We start from the raw sequence: 22,492 nt of genomic DNA on the forward strand, positions 1-22,492 counted from the left end.
TACAACCTGACACCCTGTCAGGCAGGGTGTTGGTAGCAGTTTGATTAAATAGTGGCTGCAGTCTTCTTGCAGTGACAGATGTGGTTTAGTTGAAGCAGTGCTGCTGCAGAAGGTGCAGTTTCCCTCCGGAGGTCTAGCAGTGATGTGAAGAAATCTCATTTTTTTCTAGAGTCCAGTAGAGAAAGGGCTATTCTGTGTCCTAGAATTTCAGTTTTTATCTAGGTAAGAAAGGCTTGGCTCTCACCCCTGGCTGGAGCAACTCTCAATGGGATAAAGTAATTCTATCAGTTACACAGTGAGACTCAATGGGCCATTAGCAGAAGATAACTCCCTGGAGGAAGGATGGGGGGTGCAAAGATAAAGAACAATGCCCTACTGGTTTCAATGAATAGCCTTAACAGAATATCTCCCACAGAGATAAGGATCACTGCCCACCTAGTCACAACAGATAGTGATAGAACAGGTACTTTGATCACATCCTGTATTGTAACCCAAGACACTTTGCCAGTATTTGGGGTTTGTTTCTTTGTAGTGGCTCGCAGGTCGCACTTCTGGGTTGGCAAATTTCCAAACTTTGTCCATAGATAAGGCGCTCCGGAGTATAAGGCGCACTTCTGGGTTTGGACCAAAATTTTAGTCAAAAGGGTGTGCCTTATAGTCATGAAATTACTGTATTGCCTAAATCTCTGTCTCTCTGACAGTGTTTCTAATTCATGAGCTGCTTGATCAAACATAGTTTTCTGCTTCATGCCCAGACTGTGAGTGTTGACTTGCAGACACAGGGAGGGACTGAACGATAAGGGAAACAGGTCACACGATTTCCTTCCCACTCTCTACCTTCCCTTCTAAAAACACCCCACAGTCCTAGGGAAGGGTTATTCTTGGACATTCACCCAGGACTTACTGCAGCAAGAGCAGAAATGCTGTCAAGAGATGAGACTCAACACTGTCTCACTGTGAGCCACCTGGGACCTTGCCTACATGTGGAAGGGGATTTCTGTTGCCCTTAGTATTGCAGGGGGACTTTAAAATACAAACAAGGTCAAATGGCATTTTACATTGTTTTCAGTTTTGCACCCTCAGGCTGAAAACATGGAGACAACTGTTTACTGCCTTAACTTGGCGTGAAGGAGAGAGCCAGCTATCCTGTCTGACTGTCTAGGACTGTAGTTTGGGGATGGGTTATGGGGCTGGTAGGGGAGAAATGACCTCTGCTGTGCTGAGCTGCTGCCAAATGGCAGTGCTGATGGCAGAAGTCAGGGCTATAACTTTGCAAACTTGCTGGGATGGACTGAAAGAGGATCTCCTGATGTTTGTGTCCTGGGTCTGAAAAGCTGAGAGGGACTGGGGAGAAGATGTCTTCTGAAGTGTGAAACCTGAAACAATTTGCATCGTGGCAAGCCCATGCTCGTGGAGCTGTATTTGGGGATGGGAGGAGAACAGGGCTGTTTGTGAGACTGGTGCTAACCTGTGTCCTGCTCTTGGCAGGCATTCCTGGAGCGTTACCTCAACCCAGGCCCAACCCTCCAGTATGACAGGGATCGCTGGTTCTCCAAGCAGTGGATGCTGGTCAGCGAAGAAGCAGTCACAAGCGGGTTACAAGACGGCGTTGTGTTTGTCCTCAAGTGCTTGGACTTCAGCCTTGTTGTTAATGTGAAAAAAATCCCCTTCATCAAACTCTCGGAAGAGTTCATAGACCCTAAATCTCATAAATTTGTCCTCCGCTTACAGTCTGAGACTTCAGTCTAAGGGATTTTGAGGGTGGGTTGTTGGGAGATTCTTTGGGGTTTTTTTCCATATTGTGCTTTTGGGTTTAATTTCCCCAATGCTGACTGAAACTGGCAGATGATGGACCGGTAATATTTGACCATCTGCACTTTATTTGGAAATGGGAGGGGGGGAGTAGAGATATCTTATCTAGAAAGAAGTATCTTAAGAGGCAACAGGGTGACTTGGCTCAGTTAGCTCAGCCTTGGAGACAGAACAGATTTTTTTTCTTTGCTCCTCTTTCTAGGTATCCTGTAAATCTCATGCTCTTTCTCTGCATGGTTACGGTGTCAGAGTTGTTGTTGGAGCGCTGCCTTACACAATGCATGCCTGTGCCCTTGTGTCTCTGCTTTTGCCACCTGCGGCTGCTCCTGAGGGCTCATTGTTCACCTGTCCCTCACAGAAACGTCCTGGCACAGGGTGCCACAGTCTCTGCTCACTTGGGGAGGCAGGGATATCAAATGATGGGGGTGTGAGGGGACTTTTTATTCTTTCTTCTTCTTCTCCTCCTCTCCGTGTGCCTCTTGTGTAAGTGCCAGACCTATGGGCATAAAGGGATGGTTTCACCCTCTGTGAAATTGCTTGTCTTGAACTGGATCAGCCCATTTGCAGGTCCTTTTTTTTTTTTTTTTTTCCTTTTTCAATTCTTGTTAGTGATGTTCTTCATGTCGCAGCTCCCTGTTATCTTTCCTCTGCTTCTCTCTTCTCCATCTTTCTCAGGCATGCCCAAGGCTTCCTGTTTCTGTCTCCTCTGTCTGGCTTTCTGAATGTGTTTCTCCAGGCACTGCCGCTTCCTTTTGCATCTGCAAGGGCTGTGTATTTGCACTGGGACAGGGTCAGTAAGTAGATGGCTCTTCCTCAGATAAATCACAGACCCTCCCTACATCTGACAGCCTCTTTGAAGGGAAAGGGGTGCAGGCAGGAATGTACCCTTCCCTCTCTAGCCAGCTTCAAGTACATCTGGAGAAAAGACAGGCAAAAACACTTCACTCTTTCAGGAGAGCAGCCAGGGGAAAGGCTGACCTCTAGCCCATCCACTTGCTTTGGAGAACTGTTGTGCTCTGGAAACACTGCAGTGAGTCCTTCCCCACCGTACGCCTTCAACTGTAGCTAAGAAATATCAAACAGCACCTGAATGTTGAAAATCTGCCTGCCTTTCTTGGCCTTGCTGTACTGTGGGAGTTTCTGCTCAGCAGTGGGATCTGCTTCTGAGAGATGCAGTTTTGTTTGTGAGGCTGCCTTTGCCCACAAAGCATGCAGCTTTCATGTGTGAATTTAGTAACGTGAGTTACTAAAGATTTGTTTTTAATGGTGAGCCTAAAGCAGTGTCTAAAGCCTAATTGCCGGTACAGAGCACAGTGTGACTGGAGCCAGCTGCAAGGCTGGCATCGACCTGAAGGTCCCTTGAGATCCATGTGAATGTAAATGATTAATTCATTCTTCTCAGTCTTTTGCCATCCAAGTATCAGGCAGGATCTGGCCTGCCCTCCATGCAGATGTCTTAAGAAAGAAGGCCCTAGTTCCAGCAGTGTGTAAATCAGTGCCTTTCATTGCCAGCCTGCACAGTCTTCTGAGGAGGGCTGTGTCAGCCCCTCCTGTCTGTTTTGGTCTTTCCCAGGCCTTTCCACAGCAGGCATGGGCTGGCTGGTGCCCACCACAAGCTGGTGGGAGGGAGCAGCCATCTTAAACAGGGATGCTGGGGATAGGGCAGGAGGGTCCATCCTCTTTCAGCTTCAGCAGCAATGCAGATGCATGTCAGACAGCACGTGTGGGCAGTCCTCTTGGGATCAAGGCACCACCCTGGGGAGTGAGGGTCCAGAGTGATGATTCCCCATCCAAGTGACACCTGCATTTTCCTGTGCCTTTCTTACAAGCATATGATAGTCTCCTGGTTCCTTCTTAGTCCATGTAATGTGCCAGACATGGTTGTAAAGAAACTGGCATGGCACAGGATGGGATTATGCGCTTTGCTTTTAAAGGATGGGAAGTAGGTACTGTTTTCCCTTCTCTAAACTTAATGTTTGGGTTTTTTGGCAGACTAAGTTTTCTGGTAGCCTGTGTGGGGGCTCCTTTATTGACTTTGGCCTTTGCAGTGTCTTACTTTGAAAAAACAGATTGGTTTATTTGTTTAAAAGAAAAAAAAGTAGGAGAACATATAGTATATTACACTTGGCTCTCCTGAAGATACATGCACCTGGCTTTTATGATGTGCATAACCAGCAGGGTGGGAGAGACTGGGAGTAACTTGGGAGACTGTGGAGCACTTAATACCTGTGTGGAGGCTACTGCCTGTGGCTGAGTTGGCTCATTTCTGTGAAGCCAGAACAAGAACTACCTTGCCAGGGGCTTGGGTGTGCCATGTATGTGAGAGCACCTTGTCACAGGCACATCTGCAAAACTTATTTATTTTCCCAGGATTTCCTTCCCCTTTCCTTTTCCTTGCCCCATGAGGAGGGGTTGCCTGACAGTATCTGCTCAGGAAATTAATGTCTTAATTTTGTTAAATCCTGTAACACATGGAGAAATAGACGGAAGCAGCATGTGCTCAGTCTGAGTCTGCTTCTTCATCTTTGTGCTGTGGTTCAAACACTGCCTTTTCTGCCTGCTGCCAAAAAGGACACTGTCAACAGGGGCCAACTCCTACATTAAATGCTCTTCCATATATCAGCAGCATGAGTGCTGTGCCTGATGAAATCTGAAGGAGAGGACTGTCTCAAATGGTCTCTTTAGAGATGCAGCCTGCTTAGAGCTGAGGACAGACTGAAAGAGGAGTCATGATTCCTGGATGTTTCCTGTTCTGGTATTTTTAATGATGTTTTTCAGGGTCTCTCTTGTTTCCCTTCTCCATGCAAAATTAGGGGACCACTGTCACACCTACCTCACTGGAATGTTGTGAGGCTAAACTCAACTTGCTTTCAAGTGCTTTGAGATCCACAATTGGATCTGTGGCATCTGTAGGAATTCAAACTGTATAAAAAATACTGAGCGGTGAGTGTGGACTGGTTTGTGTAATTCTGTTTATAGCCAGCTAATGAGTAAGAATGGAGTCATAGAGAATAAAGCTCTGATCCAATTCCTGCAGCCCTTACTTCTGCTGAGCTTGCCAAGAGCAGAGCATAAATACAACTTGTAGGGTTTGCCAGCCATGTGCAGGCTGTTCCTCCAAATGCCTCTCGTATCCTGCACTGTCTCCTTGCACATATTTTCCTTACTCTGTACCTGGTTGGGAATTGTGGGGGGTTTATTAGAATTCAAGGGTTTTTTTAAGACAACCCTTTTGGTAATGGAGTGGTCAGTGTCCCCTTTGGAGATGATCCTTGCACTGGACGTCCTTCACTGGAAGCTGAACCTGATTTAGATAGGGTGCTGTGCTGCCCAGCAAGGAGTGGTGGTGACTCACTGCTCTCTTCCATGTTGGTATGTTTCCTGCAACTCAAGTATGCTGCTCAGAGACTTTAAAGGCTTTGGGTTTTTTTGGTCTCAGATTTGTTACAGTCTAAATCCAAAGCCGTGCCGAGATCTTGCAAAACCAGATGCAGCTGAGACTTTCAGGTACTCTAGAGCAGATGGAAATGCCTGTGGGTTTCCATGAAGGCTGGCTTTCTCTTTCCTGGATATAAACTGAAAGATTTTAATTTCTTGCAGCTTCCAGGAGTGTAGGGGGAGATATTACTCTTGGCACTTTGCCTGTCCTGTAACTGGGCATGCGCAGGTGTTACTGTCACATCTATTGACCTCTCAATGCCTTGTGGCTTCATCCACTGGTGCAGATTCTGTGAGGCTGCCCTGGGTCTCAGTGTCCTTTCCCACACCTGGAAGTGAGTAGGCAGCACTCTTGGAAGTGTAAACTTAAATTGTAGCACTCCCCGCCATAGTGTATCTGCAGGGCTGGGTGGTGCTGAGGCTGCATTTGGAAGCTTGGAGGCAGTGCACAGTGAGGCTCAAGTTTGGAGATCTGAACAAATCCCAACCCTTATGAAGCCTCCATACCTTTTCCTTTGGGATGGGGCTCTCTGTGCAACACCTTTGGAATCTGCTGAATGCTGAGTACAGCCAAAAGCTGTAGGGAAGGAATATCTGGAGCTGGTCCTGCCCCACAGAAGTGGCTTTGAAAGGTCTCCTTTGATACGTGCTCACTTCTAACACTTGCTGCTGAAGAAACTGAAAAGATCTATAATTTGCTAAACATGGAAACCTATTCAAGCCAATTTCATCTTGCTCACCAAAACTTATAATTCTACCATTTTCAAAGGATAAACAAAAGTCTTGGAGTCTTTTGCAACAGTGCTGTAGTCTGCTCCCAAGTTGGCTTCTCACTTGGGCTCTGCTGCCCAGCCTTGTGAGAGCTGTTCATAAGGAGTGTGTGCGCAAGTGTTTTCTCATTCAGCTTGTGTGTGTCTGTGCTTTTCCCCCTCTAGTGTGCACGTTATACATGTTTAAAGCCTCAAGCCAGACTAGGTGGCTCTGTTTCAGCTGTCCTTAAGAAGGAAGTGCTCTTGGAATTGAGCTGGTTTTAGAAAACAAAGAAAAGAAGGAAACCCCCCCAAATTTCTGTTCTGAACAAGATTGCTTTGGACCATGACGTTACCTACAGGAGTGTGCATCCTCCTGCATTCAGGCTGCTGCCTCCCATCGATGATGACCAAAAGCTGCCTTTTCTGACAGCTGTGAGCAGTGCAGGTCACTTTGGGTAGGTCCCAAGTGGGGTCCCTACTGTGCCAGCAGTACAGCTGGTGTTTCCCGCCTGTCTGCATCCCTCCAGCAGTCAGAGCTCTGTGGGCAGCAGGCAGCCAGCCCTGCCCTGGGTGTTCTCTGCCCAGGGAGGGGAGGGGATCCTTCATTCCCTCTGGCTGCTTCCAGACACCTCTCACCAGCACTGACGATGCTTGGGGGTATCTCCTGTGTACACAGTGGGGAGATGCTGTGGCCCACTTATCTGAACAGGCATAACTGTGAAGTAATCTTACACTCTTCTGTGCCTGTTTTCTTTGATTCAACATTATTGTATCTTAGGGAAGGGGGTGGGAGCAAAATGCCCTTCCTCCACTCTCCTTTATCACTGTGTAATACTTTTTTCTACACACACTGTGTATAGTAAGAAGGGTTTTGCCAAGGTTTTCTAATTAATAGACATTACCAGCATTTCTTTTCTTTTTTCTCTTCTTTGCACATGCGACTTTAACTGCAGTGAGTGGTACATAGTCTTTCTATATTTTCTGATTGTGAATTTAAGTAAGCAAATTCCTGGTGTCTGTGACATTAATGCACTGTGGGTTTAGCCTTGTAAATTGTTCTGTTTCCAAGCTGGGTTCTCTTAAGTTATAGCTGGATGGGGTTTTGTTGTTTTTTTAAACTGAAACATAAAAACCGTTTTACACTTTGCATATTTTATGTACACTGAAATTCTGGGAAATAAACTGAAACCAGATTTGATTGTCTCACTCCTTTCTCACCCTTTCAGATGAAATAGCTCTTCTGGTCTTCAAGCATTCCTTAGCTGTGGGCAGGAGGGGCCCTGCAAACATATGGTTTAGCTTTTTTGAGGTTGTCTTTTTGTTGCCCTTATTCTAGCCTTTCTGGTCTGCTCTGCCACAGTAAAATGCAAACTCATTTTTCATTTCTGAAGGAAGACTGGTAAGTGACTGCCTTGAACACCTGTGGAATGAGGGGGAACAAATGCAGCTGGGGTAAGTGGAGGGACATGACTGGAATGGGAACAGGTTTTTTCTGCCTCCTGTGTTCGCATAGTTTGCGCACAAAATTACGAAGTGCAGGATTCACTGCCAAGTTCCTTATTTGGCTCTGGTGGGGAGGAGGAGTGGTGAGGGGCAGAAAAGCCAGTGCTCCTTGTTTGTGTGGATGCAAACCTGTGCTCATGCTAAAAAAAGGTGCAGGGGATCTCACCTCAACAGCATCGCTGGGTGTGGTTTTCCCCACCAGTCATTTTCCATCTCCAGCACACCAAGAGCCCAGAAAGATCAAGCAGCTGTGCCCAAGGAAATATGGGAGCAGCTTTTTTTGTCTAGATGTTCTTGGTGCCCACTCTTCAGGCAAGCCCAGCCCAGCAGATCTCCTTGGTGGCTTCAGCGGCTGGAAAAATCCAGAGGGTACTGCTCTTCATTAAAAGAGTGCAGCAGTTGTGAAGATAAGCAGCATAGACAGAAGTGCTGTGGAGAGGAGAAGCCATGTGGGGTAAATCTCTGCTTGTGGGGAGGCAGATGTATTTGGGCTAGAGGAGAGTTGAACTAGGGCCTGGGAGGAAGCAGGAAGAGGTGGGGTGGGGGGTGTGTTCTGTTCTGCCTCCTGCCTTCCCTTGATCTCTGCTTTTGGTCTGTCCCCCTCATCCTGCTGGTGCTTTGGCAGTGCCCAGCCCTGCACTGTTTGCAGGTCAGCTCCCAGAGATGGCCAGGGAAAGGAAGGAGTGCTGCTGCTGCCCTGCAGAGCGTGAAACGGGGGTGTAGCTGTTGCTGCTCCCCTTCTGCCCATCAGAGGAAGACCTGACTTGGGCTGGAGGTTGGATGGAAAGGCCCTGTGGGAGTCTGCCACAGATGTGTCATGGGAAGGTGTAAGCAGCAGGAATTGTCATAAACAAGATCCTGCGCTCATCAGCCTCGTTCCAGGCTCTTAGCCCTGAGAGCTGTGTCTTTACATGTAAGTTCAGCACAGTTTCATTTCTGGGATAGTGCTGATACCAAATCAACACCTGACTGCTGCTAATTGTGGCGCTTTCTGTCCTGCTGTAGACTGTGGAAGCTGATGGAATGAACAGGCTTTGCTAGAGGGACTAGTTCCCTTGGCCTTCACCCAGAGCTCATATAGGCCTGTGGTATATAGCTCAGCAGAAATTAGAGCTGAAGGAGCTGATCTGGTTTGGTCAAGTGTTGGGGGTTGGGTGAGTTTTAGAAATTTTTCCCATTATTATGTTAAGCTGGCTGGGTGGCTCCCCTTTAGCTGTTAAGTGCTCAGTGGCTGGGCTGGCTCGATTGGCTCGATTGCGGAGGCGTTTTTGAGGGGTGGGGAGGGCGGATGGTGGGGGGCACTCGTGCTGGCCGGCCCAAACACAGAGGAGAGAACTCCTTTCTTGCTCCGTGGTGCAACCAAGCCCTGCACTCCGACACTGCTACAGCTTCCTGCTTCTGAGAACAGCGCTGAGAACCGGGACGCAAATGGTGAGCCGAGGTTTCTTTTCCTTCACCCGTCTCTCACCTGGGACGGCCCTGCCATGGCCGCCTGCCTGCTTCTGCAGTTCCCGCGACTCAGGAAAACAAGCCACTCCGGCCCCACTCCACCGGGACCGTGTGGCCTGACCGGACAAAAGGACTGAGACTGAGTTTCGTTCTGCTTTGTCACTGATCTGTTAATAACTGATGTGGTTCTTGTTTGTCTTGTAGATATATCAGTAAAGAACTGTTATTCCAAATCCCATACCTTTTGCCTGAGAGTTCCTTAATTTCCAAATTATAGTAAACTGGGAGGGAGGGAATTTTTTTTTTCACTACCCATTTTGGGAAAAAACTCTCGCCTTTTTCTTTTTCTGGCACTACTGTCCCTTAAACATGGACGTCAGATCTTGGTGCCCAACGTGGGGCAGAGGTTAAGGAATAACAGTTCTTCAGTTGCCTAAGATTGTGTTTTTGTGTGCCAGCAACATGTGGTCCAGCAACATGTGGTCCAGTTTAATCTGGTTTGGGCTGCACGTGTTCATATATGTATCTCTCCCATTTGCAAACCCTTACGTAAACATGAGCCCTATAACTAAGGCTACTGTGACTGTTACCGAATTGGCTTTATGGCTTGATAAGGTGAAGAATTCATGGATTTTTAACTTCCTGTGAAAGGCGGGTACATGTATTCAGGGATACCAGACACTAACTGCATGGTTTTGGGGTTACTTTAATAATGGCACCAACTGTGAGGGAATAACACCAGGGGAAATTTTCTCCCAACCCTTCACCCAGATTTTTGGGTTTACCCCACCAGTTTTTGAAGGGTTCAAATCTCCTCTGAATGCTAATGATATCATACAGTGGCTGGTGTTACTGATAGGCTTGTCTTACTTAACATTTAGAAATAAGGGGGGATTGAGCTGGATAACAACCCTGATACTTAACTCCAGGAAGTAGGGATGGTGCTGCAGACATTGACCCTGCCCCAGAGACTAGGGATGCTGCCCCACAGCACACCTCAGAAAGGAACCACCCAGAGTGGGTAGAGGTTCTAGTGAAGCAGATGAGTAAGATGAGCCAGATGATGAAGGAGTACCTCTCCCCAGCTGGTGAGAAGCCCTGCCTTAAAGGGGGAGAATCCAGTGATGCTGTAGTGGGACCCACAGGTGTTACATTTGCCCAGGTTCCAGCTGAATTGCAAGGACACACACAGCCAGCAGCAGTCGCCCCTGTGGAAACTAGAAAGTCTAAAATTAAAACAAGGCACCTAAACAAAGAGGACCAGAGAGGAGGGCCCTCACAACCAGCAGGGGAGCCAGAGGTTGAAATCATCACTGAGTCCCTGTCTTATGAAAATCTCCGCAATCTGCGGAAAGATATTGCACGATGGGGCCAGGAGGCTTTGACAACTTGGTTACTTTGGGTCTGAGACCTCATGGGTACAGGTGTGCACTTGGATGGTACAGAGGCAAGGAATTTGGGATCCTTGTCCCAGGACTCAGGTGTGGACCAGATATTCATAAGGGAGCCAGGCCCCCTTCCCCTCTGAGAGCAGCTTTTAATGAGTGTAAGAGAAAGGTTTGTCAACAGAGAAAGAATGCAGGAGCACCACCATAGAATGCACTGGAAAACCCTTGAGGAAGGAATTCAACAGCTGAGAGAAGTGGCAGTACTGGAGGTACTCTTTGGGAGGGATGGACAGCATGACAATGACAAGGTCAGGTGCACAGGGCACATGCTGTGGAATCTGGCAAACCTAGGGCCATCTCAATATACCACCTTCATTGCAGTGATTAATGCTGATGAACACCGAGAAACAGTGAGCTCTGTTGCTAACAAGCTTAGGGATTTTCACAGTATAATGAATGGCACAGTGCAGGCCCAGGTTTCTTCCGTGGTCAAGGATTGCATACAGGGGATAAGAGAGGAGATGAAGGATGTGAAGGCAATGAGAGGTGACATAAGTGAGATGAGGGAGGAGATCAGGAAGATCAAGGCAGCACCACTTTGAGCCTCATACCGCAAGGTTACAGCCCAACGCCCCCCAGCTAGTGAAAGAGGGTATACCACACGAGCTGACCTATGGTTTTTTCTGTGTGACCATGGGGAAGACGGGAAAATGGGATGGGAAACCCACTTCTACCCTGGCAGCACGGGTGTGTCAAGCTCAGGGAGGGAAATGCTAACCAGAGGAGCTACACTAAAGTGAAGGTAGCCTCAACCTCCCATGACCAAAGGTGCTGGGCATTACAGAAGGGAGGATGATCTGTCAGACCCACTTGAAGGAACCTCCACTATGTATGTTCAGGAAAGGAATAATAGCCAGGGCTAGAGGGGCCCTGCCTCTAGCCAGGGAGAGGCACGGGATAACAGAGTCTATTGGATGGTGTGGGATCCAATGGCCTGGCACATCAGAACCACAAGGAATTACAGGGTATTAGTTGATACTGGCTTCACAATGCACCCTTATACCATCAGAACATGTGGGGGAAGAGTGTGTTTCCATTGTTGGGGTGACTGGGGGGATCACAGGAATTGACTTTGCTAGAAGGCTGAGGATGAGCCTGACAGGGGAGGGGTGGCAGAAACATCAGATTGTAACTGGCCCAGAGGCTCCACGCATTCTAGGCATAGACTTTCTCAGGAGTGGCTATTATAAAGACCCAAAGGGATACAGGTGGGCTTTTGGAATAGCTGCTGTAGCAGTAGAGGGCATTAAGCAGTTGAACACCTTGCCTGGACTGTCAGAAAACCCATCTGCAGTGGGACTCCTGAAGGTGGAAGAGCAACGAGTGCCAATTGCCACCTCAACAGTGCACCGCCGGCAGTACCGACAAATCGAGATGCCTGTGATCCCCATCCACAAGATGATCCGTGAGCTGGAGAGCCAAGGGAGTGGTCAGCAAAACCCACTCACCCTTCAACAGCCCCATCTGGCCCGTGCGCAAGTCTGATGGAGAATGGAGAGTTGACTGTGGACTATCGTGCGTTGAACTGAAGTGACTCCACGCTGAGCGCTGCCGTGCCGGACATGCTGGAGCTCCAGTACAAGCTGGAGTCCAAGGCAGCAAGGTGGTATGCCACCACTGACATTGCCAACGCATTTTTCTCCATTCCTCTAGGCAGCAGAGTGCAGGCCTCAGTTTGCCTTACATGGAGGGGCAGTGCAGTACACGTGGAATCGTCTGCCCCAGGGGTGGAAACACAGCCCCACCATTTGCCATGGACTGATCCAGGCTGCACTGGAAAAGGGTGAGGCTCCAGAACACCTGCAATACATCGATGACATCATTGTGTGGGGGAACACGGCAGTGGAGGTATTTGAGAAAGGAGAAAAGATCTCCAGATTCTGCTGAGAGCCGCCTTTGCCATTAAAAAGAGCAAAGTCAAAGGACCTGCCCTGAGAGATCCAGTTCCTGGGAGTAAAGTGGCAAGATGGACGGCGCCAGATCCCCACTGAGGTCATCAATAAGATCACCACAATGTCTCCACCAACCAACAAGAAGGAAACACAAGCTTTCCTAGGTGCCATAGGCTTTTGGAGAATGCACATTCCTGAGTACAGTCAGATTGTGAGCCCTCTCTACCGGATCACTCGTAAGAAGAACGATTTCCACTGGGGTGCTGAGCAGCAGCAAGCCTTTGCCCAGATCAAGCAGGAGATCGCTCATGTAGTAGCCCTTGGTCCAGTCAGGACGAGACCAGAGGTGAAGAATGTGCTTTATTCTGCAACCGGGAACCATGGCTTGTCCTGGAGCCTTTGGCAGAAGGTGCCTGGGGAGACTCGAGGCCGACCTCTGGGATCCTGGAGCCGAAGCTACAGAGGGTCTGAAGCCAATTACACTCCCACAGAGAAGAAGATCTTGGCTGCCTATGAGAGAGTCCAAGCTGCCTCAGAAGTGATCGGCACGGAAGCACAACTCCTCCTGGCACCCCGACTACCAGTGCTGGGGTGGATGTTCAAAGGAGAGGTTCCCTCTACCCACCATGCCACTGACACCACATGGAGCAAGTGGATTGCTCTCATCACGCAACAGGCCTGCATCGGAAACCTGAATCGCCCTGGGATTTTGGAGATAATTACGAACTAGCCAGAAGGTGAAGATTTTGGTCTTGCCGATGACGAGGAGCAAGAACAAGTGAGCTGGGCTGAGGAAGCCCCACCGTATAACCAACTGCCAGCAGATGAAACACGCTACGCTCTTTTCACTGATGGCTCCTGCCGCATCGTGGGGATGAACTGGAAGTGGAAAGCAGCCGTATGAAACCCCACATGAGAGGTTGCGCAAGCTACCAAAGGAGAAGGTAGATCAAGTCAATTTGCTGAACTCAAAGCTGTTCAGCTGGCCTTGGACATTGCTGAAAGAGAGAAGTGGCCAAAGCTCTACCTTTATACTGACTCATATATGCTGGCCAATGCTCTGTGGGGTTGGCTGGAAAGGTGGAAAAAGGCAAACTGACAACGTAGGGGAAAACCAATCTGGGCTGCTGATGAGTGGAAAGACATTGCCACATAGGTAGAGAAGCTGCCTGTGAAAGTCCATCATGTGGATGCCCATGTCCCAAAAAGTCGGGGTAATGAGGAACACCGACACAATGAGCAGGTAGGTCAGGCCTCGAAGATAGAGGTATCACGGATAGACTTAGATTGGCAACACAAGGGAGAATTGTTCCTGGCTCGATGGGCCCATGATGCCTCAGGTCATCAGGGCAGAGACGCCACGTATAAGTGGGCATGAGACCGAGGGTGGATCTAACCATGGACAGTATTTCTCAGGTTGTCTGTGACTGTGATACGTGTGCTGCCATCAAGCAAGCCAAGCCGGTGAAGCCCCTCTGGTATGGTGAACGTTGATCCAAATATAAGTACAGGGAGGCCTGGCAAATTGACTATATTGCACTACCTCAAACTCACCAAAGCAAGCACTACGTACTGACCATGGTGGATGCCACCACCGGATGGTTGGAGACCTACCCAGTGCCTCACACCACTGCTCAGAACACCATCCTGGGCCTTGAGAAACAGGTCCTTTGGAGGCATGGCACCCCTGAGAGAATTGAGTCAGACAATGGGACTCATTTCAAGAAGAGCCTCATAAACAGCTGGGCTAGGGAACATGGCATTGAGTGGGTGTACCATATCCCCTACCATGCACCAGCAGCTGGGAAAGTCGAACGGTGCAAAGGCCTGCTTAAAACCACCTTGAAGGCACTTGGTGGGGGGACTTTCAAGAACTGGGAGAGTAATCTACCAAAGGCCACATGGTTAGTGAATACTCGAGGTTCCACTAACCAAGCAGGCCCTGCCCAATCTGAGCTCTTGGGAACACCAGATGGAGATAAGGTTCCAGTGGTACACATGAGAGGTATGCTAGGGAAAACTGTTTGGGTGAACTCTGCCTCCAGCAAAGACAATCCTGTCCATGGGGTGGTTTTTGCTCAAGGACCAGGTTGTACCTGGTGGGTGATGCAAAAGGATGGAGAAACCTGATACATACCCCAAGGAGACCTTGTTCTAGGGTGAACTATCTATGATACTGTGTCTGTAACTGCATGTATGTATATAATTTAAAGGTTCTAATTTGATGTAGTATGTTAGCATGGAAAAAAATTGGGATGGATATTGTTGGGGGTTGGGGGAGGTGTGGAAATTTTTCCCGTTATTATGTTAAGCTGGCTGGGTGGCTCCCCTTTAGCTGTTAAGTGCTCAGTGGCTGGGCTGGCTCGATTGGCTCGATTGCGGAGGCGTTTTTGAGGGGTGGGGAGGGCGGATGGTGGGGGGCACTCGTGCTGGCCGGCCCAAACACAGAGGAGAGAACTCCTTTCTTGCTCCGTGGTGCAACCAAGCCCTGCACTCCGACACTGCTACAGCTTCCTGCTTCTGAGAACAGCGCTGAGAACCGGGACGCAAATGGTGAGCCGAGGTTTCTTTTCCTTCACCCGTCTCTCACCTGGGACGGCCCTGCCATGGCCGCCTGCCTGCTTCTGCAGTTCCCGCGACTGAGGAAAGCAAGCCACTCCGGCCCCGCTCCACCGGGACCGTGTGGCCTGACCGGACAAAAGGACTGAGACTGAGTTTCGTTCTGCTTTGTCACTGATCTGTTAATAACTGATGTGGTTCTTGTTTGTCTTGTAGATATATCAGTAAAGAACTGTTATTCCAAATCCCATACCTTTTGCCTGAGAGTTCCTTAATTTCCAAATTATAGTAAACTAGGGGGGAGGGAATTTTTTTTTTCACTATCCATTTTGGGAAAAAACTCTCGTCTTTTTTTTTTTTTTCTGGCACTACTGTCCCTTAAACCAGGACGTCAAGTCTTTTCACTGAAGTTGCACAGACCTTTGAGGTGTGATGGAGCCTCAGGCACAATGTTGGGTTACATATTACAGACCCAAACCTGTGACAGAAAGGGGATGGAGGTTTTCACTGAAAAAAAACAACCACTTGGAGGGACCTGGCATCTTGAACCAGAGATAAGCATCTTTTGCCTGAGGGGCATACTGGACCTGAGGAGGAGATGCTTTTCCTGCAGTGCCCTTCTTGATCATATAGGCATAAGACACTGACTGCCCTGAAACAGCACAGCACCAGCCACTGCTGTGAGCACTTGGTGGCTGAGCTGTGGCTTGATTCATATGAAGATTGATTAGCTCTGGTAGGTGATGGGACCAGGCCTCACAGCTGTGGGCACTGAGCTCAGCTGTGAGGAATGAAATAGGAACAAATGGGGCAATAATTAAGAAAGGAATTCGTCATCTTCAGCAATTGACTCCAGAGCCTTGCTCGAAGCACTAGCAGCGCCTCACCATATGATATTGTTAGCTAAATTAATAGTTCAGTGAGACATTTGATTGTGGAGGTCGATGGGGCTTCAAACTCAAACATCTGGTGCAATGAACTGGCTCTGCTGTCTCAGCCCCAGGTCTCAACTCCTGGGAAGTACAGGAGGGGTTGAACTCAAGGGCTTCCAAGGGGTCTTGGAGATTGGGACAGGTGGGGTAGGTGCAAGGGAAGGGGATTTCTCAGCAGGACATGGTGTCTCACAACAGCATCCAGAAGGGAAAGTGAATTGGGAGTTGGCCAAGCAGAGTGCTTTGATTTGTTTTTCAATTGCACTCCTGACTCTATGTTGGATTGGGGAGGGGAGGAGTTTCAGTTTTCAGTTTCAGTCCTTTCCTGTACTGACAGATAATCCACTGGAGCAAGGGCATCCATTCCCTTTTCATGTATGCATCCATGGACTGCTGGGGTCAGGAGGTTCTGAGAGAAAAGAGAGCACTGAGCACATCGAGTCTGCAGAAGTAGGGATGATGTAGTGGGGTGATGGCATACATATACATCATTAGCTGTGAGCAAGATTACCTGAGTTGCTTTGAAAAGCTGCAAGTTTTACAGCCCTGCTGTGAGCCTTACATGCTTTATATGTTGACATGGTGCTAGGGGAGTACCTCAAATGGGAAGAAAGCTGTTTGTCCCCATCTCCCTTTCCCTCTCCATAATGAACCTGTAAAAGGTTGTGGGTTGTTTGAGTTTGCCCCCCCCCACCTACTGCTCACATTGTAGTCTGTGTTCGGGTTGGGGCTGTGAAGCTGCCAGCCTACTCCAAAGCCCTGAGCTGATCTTCCTTTCCTTCAAAATCTGAATGAAGAGTCTGTACAGGATTTGGGGCTTGCTCTGGTTCCAGCTCAGTTAATGTGAACAACCTGGGGACCCCAGGAGCCCCTCCCACTGTGGCCCTGCTGCTTGTTGGCCTCCCGAAGCCTCCTGAGTGGGTGCTGCTGGTAGGAGAAGGAGAGCAGGTTGTTTGCTTCAGAGACCACAGCCAGGACAGAGGAGACAATCAGTCTTTGGGCTCTGTGTAGGCAGCACTAAGTACAACTTAAAGAGGATAGAGGAAGAAAACTTTTATCTTGTGGATGTGCATTTGAGCTCAATGCATCCACCTTGCTTATGTATCTAAATATGGAGCAAACAGCAAAGCCTCAAGAGAGACAGTAACACAAGGCAAGGTGGAGTCAGTGGAAGAGACCCTGGAGACTAGGGTGTGGGTTTCCCCTCTAGGATCCTTAGGAGCATGGAGACAGATTTAAAAAAACTGAGACACCACAAAATGCTCTAGGCATGAAGCTACTCTGTAAATTGAAACATTTTAAGTCTCTTCCAAAGGCATGACTCAGGCTTACAAATGCTTAAACATCTAGTCTTGGCTATCTTTTTTCCCTTTTTATTTTTTTCCTTATTTAAAAAGGTAGCATAAATGAAAAGTGGATGCATGGGGAGAAGGGAGATGTGTTTGACAAAACACGTTTGATTCAGCTTCTTTGAAAGTTTTAAGAGACATTCAGAATGTTACAGCTCTTTGGACCTCTCTTCAGCACAAGTCAGATACTGTGGGCATGCTTTGGAAGAGGGAACAAGAAGGAGATGATTACAGTAATTTCACGAATACAAGCCGCACCAATTTGACCAAAATTTTGGTGGAAACCCGGAAGTGCGGCTAATATTCCGGGGCGGCTAATCTATTAACAAAATTCTAAAAGCTGCCAACACGGAAGTGAGAGCCCGCGGCAGCCCCAAGCCAAGCTGGAGCCCGGCCGGCCCCGGCAGAGGTGGGAAAGCCTGGCAGAGGCAGGGGCCAGCAGTGTGGGGGCGGGCGGCAGAGCCTGAGCCAGCAGGGCGGGGCAGGGAGGGCGGCAGAGCCTGAGCCAGCATGGCGGGGGAGCCCGGGAGAAACTGGGGCTAGCAGTGCAGGGGAGCATGGCAGAAGCAGGAAGGCCGGCGGGTGGGGCTGCCTGGCAGCGGGGGAAGCCCAGCAGAATCGGGGCCAGCAGCGTGGGGGAGCCCAGCGGTGCGGGGGCCTGCAGTGCCGGCCAGGGCGAGGAAACGCAGCGGCGGTGCAGACGGGAGGGGGCGGACGGCGAGCCTGGTGGCGGCGGCGGCAGCCCTGCCGGCGGGGCGAGCGAAAGCGGCGCTCGCGAAAGCGCCGCTCGGGAAAGCGCCGCCGCTCGCGGCTCGCGAAAGCGCCGCCACGAGCCGCCGCCGCTTGCGAGCCGCCGCCGCGAGCCGCCGCCGCGAGCCGCCGCTCGCGAAAGCGCCGCCGCGAGCCGCCGCCGCGAGCCGCCGCCGCGAGCCGCCGCCGCTCGCGAGGCGCGGCGCAGGGCGAGCGAAAGTGGCAGCGGGGGCGAGCGAAAGCGGCAGCGGGGCGGGCGGCGAGCCCGGCGGCGGCAGCCCTGCCAGCCGGGCGAGCGAACGCGGCAGCGGGGCGGTGCTGACGGGAGAGGGGGGCCAGCGAGCCCGGCGGCGGCGGCGGCGGCAGCACCACCCGGCCAGCCCCGCCGAGCCGTGGCGCTGAGCTGGGCCACCCGGCCCCGTCGGCAACCATGAGCGGGCTGAGCCTGCCTGGCCCCGCCCCGAGCCAGTAAAGCCCGCTATGCCGCGATCCTGTTACTAATTGGCCAATTTGTGAAAGCTGCGCACGGATTCTCGCGACGAACGAAAGTGCGGCTAATATTCGGGGTGCGGCTTATCTATTGACAAAGACAGCAACATTGTCGAGGCACCGGGAGTGCGGCTTATAATCCGTGCGGCTTGTATTCGTGAAACTACTGTATATCTTGGCCACAGATGTGAAACAGATCTTTTAGCTTCTATTTTGTAAAAGCTCATTCTTGAGTACTCATAATACCAGATCCTAGAGTTGATTATAATTTTGCTTTGTAAGTGGTTGTAGAAACTGATTTAGTAATTCAGTAACTAGACTGTGGGAAGCTGCGCTTATTCTTTCAGCAGCTTCATTTTGTGGGGACTAAAATGTTCCACAAACATTTAGCTACTTTTGTTGTTCAATAACCTCTGTCTTTCTCACTAGCAAGAGCAGGACTTTGAATGTTGAATTGAATTTTAAAGCAAAAATCAAAACCTGACACCAGGCAAATTCCAGGGATGCTCTCTGGTCAGAGATCACTTTATTTTTCAACGGTGTTACTTGAGGGAGGGACCCGATTCAAGCTGGGCTTTCTCCAAAACAAAAGCACATGAGATTGCCTATGCCTATTTAAGTGATTTACCACCCATGATCAAGGGAGGGCTCAGTCAGGACAGCTGCTGGTAGTCTCTGGCAGGGAGGTGGCTCTCTGGCTGCTGTTCAGTGTGGGATACCCTCTCCAGCAAATTAAGCTCCTTCAACCCTCAAGGCTTATTTCTTCTGTGTGAAGCCATAGCATTTGTCTTCTGCTCAGATGGTGTGGTAATGTGATTGCTGGTGGCACTGGGTGTTACTGGTCTCTTCCACAGTGACAGCAATCAGGGCTTGGTTTCAGAGTGGGGTGGTTCCTCATCTAGATTTTTGAGATAGTGAGAAAAGAGGTCCCACCAAAAAATTCTCCCGCTTCTGCCCAGGCTGGTGAAATGGCTTTTCCTTGAGTATGTCCCACCTCAAAATAAGAGCCAGTGACAGCATTGTCTGGATATCTTTTTCCTCAGAAAGGAAATGTTGTCCCTCCTCGTGTTCACAGCTGTGGAGATCCAGCTCAAACAGTTCGTGGCAATGATGTGAGGGAGGCTGCTGTCTCCCTGGGCTGGGGAAGGGGCAGTAGGGCCAGAGAAGGGCTCTGTTCTTCAGTGATCCTCAGTACCATATGCTGTGGGGTGGGATGAGAAAAAAGAGAAAGATGGACTACATAGAAATGGAGAGAGAAAATAAGTTCAGTAAGGGTCAGAAGAGTAGTAAGTCAAGATGCATGAAAAGAAGGTGAAAAAAGCCATTTTCTTGTTTTTCATAGCATTAGGGACAATGCCCTTTGTTATGGCAAGAGAAAGCGCCATGGGGGGAACAAGGCACCAGAAGGATCTTTGCTTCCATCCCAAAGGCAGTTTGTAATCTGATTCCTGAAATGGGTCTTCAAACTGCAAGGAAGCTCTGTAGCTTTTTTTCGCCTATAAATAGCTTAGTATCTTTTAAACCTGGCAGAGTGGTCTGTGCTGGGCCAAGACTCTGCCCCAGACCCTGCCCCTTGGTCCCCCATTCTCATTTAGATGCCATCTTCTGCCAAGAGGTGTGAGAGTCATCTCACAGCTGTCCCCCAGGAGTGCTGACCAGCCAACGGCTGCTTTGCTAGAGGTCAGTGGTACAAGGGATGGGGAGAAGGCAGGGGATGTTGCAGTGCAGTGGGTTTACCAGAGTCTTAGGTCTTAGGTAGGACACAGCCCCTGCTGGCACAGCCTCATTACCAGCGTCACTTATCCTTCCTACTGTGCTCTGCTGTTTCAAATTTCTAGCAGCTGGTCTGCGCTGCATGGCATGGATTTCACACCTGGGATGTGAAAGCAGCCAGAAGGTAGTGAGTTTTGCCTCAGAGGGCTGGGGTGCTTCTTGCCTATTTGCCCATCCTCCTTTTCAGCCCCGCTGAAGTCCAGGCATTGGTGTGCAACTGGCTGTGTGTGAGACTTCCTTAAAGCCAAAGGTTTGCTGCAGTGCAGAGGAATCCACATGCAATCTTGGCCTCTTTTCACTGAGACTGTAAGTCAGTGACAGGTAGGAAGCGATATGTTTCCTGTCTAATTACAGTAATTTCACGAATACAAGCCGCAGCAATTTGACAAAAAATTTTGGTGGAAACCCGGAAGTGCGGCTAATAGTCGGGGGTGGGCTAATATGTGAATAATTTTCTGACATTTACAACCCCAGACGTGCCAGCCAGGGTGCCGAGCCAAGCACCTGCCAGTAAAGCCGGCATTCCGCGATTGTTACAAAGTGTTACTCTGTTGCCCTGGCTCCCTGCAGGCAGCACAGGGGGTGGGGAGAGAGGCGGGAGAGCTCTCTTCTTCCTCCTCTGCCGCAACCCAGGGAAGAGACGGGGGGGCCGTGCGCCGCCATTGCCGTGGCTCGGAGAGGAGCGGGGGAAGCCGCGCCGTCATTGCCGCAGCTTGGGGAGGACGGGGGGGGTGGGCGCGCCGCCATTGCCGCGGCCCGGGAGCCGACGGGGGCCCTGCGCTGCCATTGCCGCGGCCCGGGGAGGGAGGGGGGGTGCTCTGCCCCCGCCCTCCGCCTGCATGGCGGGAGCAGGGGGTGCTTCATGCCCGGCCAGCGCCGCGGCGTGAGCGAGGCGTGCTCTCCGTGCCCTGGCCAGCGCCACTGCACGAGCGGGGCGCTCTCTCCGTGCCCGGCCGGCGCCACGGCGGGAGCGGGGCCGGGGCGAGCGAACCCAGAGGCGGCGGCCAGCCCCGAGTGGCAGCGCCGACCTGGGCCACCTGGCCCCGTCAGCAGCCCCTAGCGGGCCAAGCCTGCACAGCCTTAGTTGAGCCAGTAAAACCCCCCGCCATGCCGCGGTTCTGTTAGTATTTGGCAACTTTGTTGCATGCGGGTCCTCACTGCGAACGACAGTGCGGCTTATATTCAGGTGCGGCTTATTTATGGACAAAAACCGAAATATTTGCCAACACCCAGAGATGCGGCTTATACTCAGTGCGGCTTGTATTTGTGAATTTACTGTAATTATTTTCCTGGGAATAAAAGGTGATGTTTTCTATCTGGTCTCTGTAATGAATCCATCATTTCTTTACGTACAAAGTGCAGACAGACATGGAGAAGCAGCCATGTCCTCAGCTCTGTGTTCATGTTGGTGTCTGGCTGAGCTTCATTCTGAGATGGGAAGCAGCTGAGATCTCTGGTTTCGCTATTGGGACTGTTCCTTTCCCAAGGGAAACAGGAGACTCATCACTCCTCGGAAACACCACAAAAACTGCTGACCCTGAAAACATGGAGTAATCTGTGATTTCCAGAGTGCCTTCCTTGTCCTTTCCTCCTGCAGCTGTTTCCCAAATCATTGACATAAATTCTGAGCAGTTTTGGGTTCACAGAGCCTCTACATCAGTGACTGCTGCAAAGCCAGAAACTTTCTTCTTCATGCTGCAGTATGAGAGCTGCAGTGTGTTGCTCTTGATGGGTCTCCTTCTCCCTTAATTGTTACCCATGAGTAGCCCAAGGTGTGCTGTGGTACAGCACCCCAAACAAACCCTTCAGCTGTACCCTCCATCCCACTGTCTGGGGACTGGGAGGAGGTGCTGCATAACTTGGTGTTCTTGCCAGATATCTCATGTTAGGAGGGTCCTCACTGTCATTGGGGACAGATAGGACCAGGTTTTGGAGTACTTTGGGTAATAACTGGACGGTGGTGGGTTAATTGCCAGGCTTAATGATCTTAGGGGTCTTTTCCAACCAAAATAATTGGATGATTCTGTGAAGAAACTGATCAGCTTGAAATAGTTGTGGTTGGATGAGAGCATAATACAATTCCCATCTTTATCTGTATAACGATCTTTCCAATATTTTTAGTTAATATGCTGTAATATTTTTTTAATAAAGGATTTTTTTGCAGATTCCTCATCCAAATGTGCTGACTTTTTCTTCTCAGTGTATAGTGGGCAGAGTTAGGCTGGCTTTTCTCCTCATGGCCACCAGTGCCTTTCAAATGCCAGTTGTTCCTACTTGGGACAGAGGAGCCCAGGAGTACCTGGGCCTGGGGTCCAGTGTGTCATCCCCATACCACTGTGTTACCCA

General features: G+C 50.0%; 1 protein-coding gene across 2 annotated transcripts in view; it reads left to right on the forward strand.

Moving 5' to 3' along the window:
- The window catches only part of VANGL1 (VANGL planar cell polarity protein 1), a 47,847-nt gene extending 40,652 nt beyond the window's left edge, over nt 1-7,195 (forward strand). For both annotated transcript variants that reach the window (XM_033051863.1, XM_033051865.2), the window contains exon 8: nt 1,489-7,195. In XM_033051863.1, the coding sequence (XP_032907754.1) occupies nt 1,489-1,749 (261 nt within the window). In that variant the 3' untranslated portion in view covers nt 1,750-7,195. The remainder of the gene's footprint in view (nt 1-1,488) is intronic.
- Nucleotides 7,196-22,492: the final 15,297 nt, after the last annotated feature.

Source organism: Catharus ustulatus, chromosome 2 (assembly GCF_009819885.2).
Source record: "Catharus ustulatus isolate bCatUst1 chromosome 2, bCatUst1.pri.v2, whole genome shotgun sequence".
In the NCBI taxonomy this organism is placed as follows: domain Eukaryota; kingdom Metazoa; phylum Chordata; class Aves; order Passeriformes; family Turdidae; genus Catharus; species Catharus ustulatus.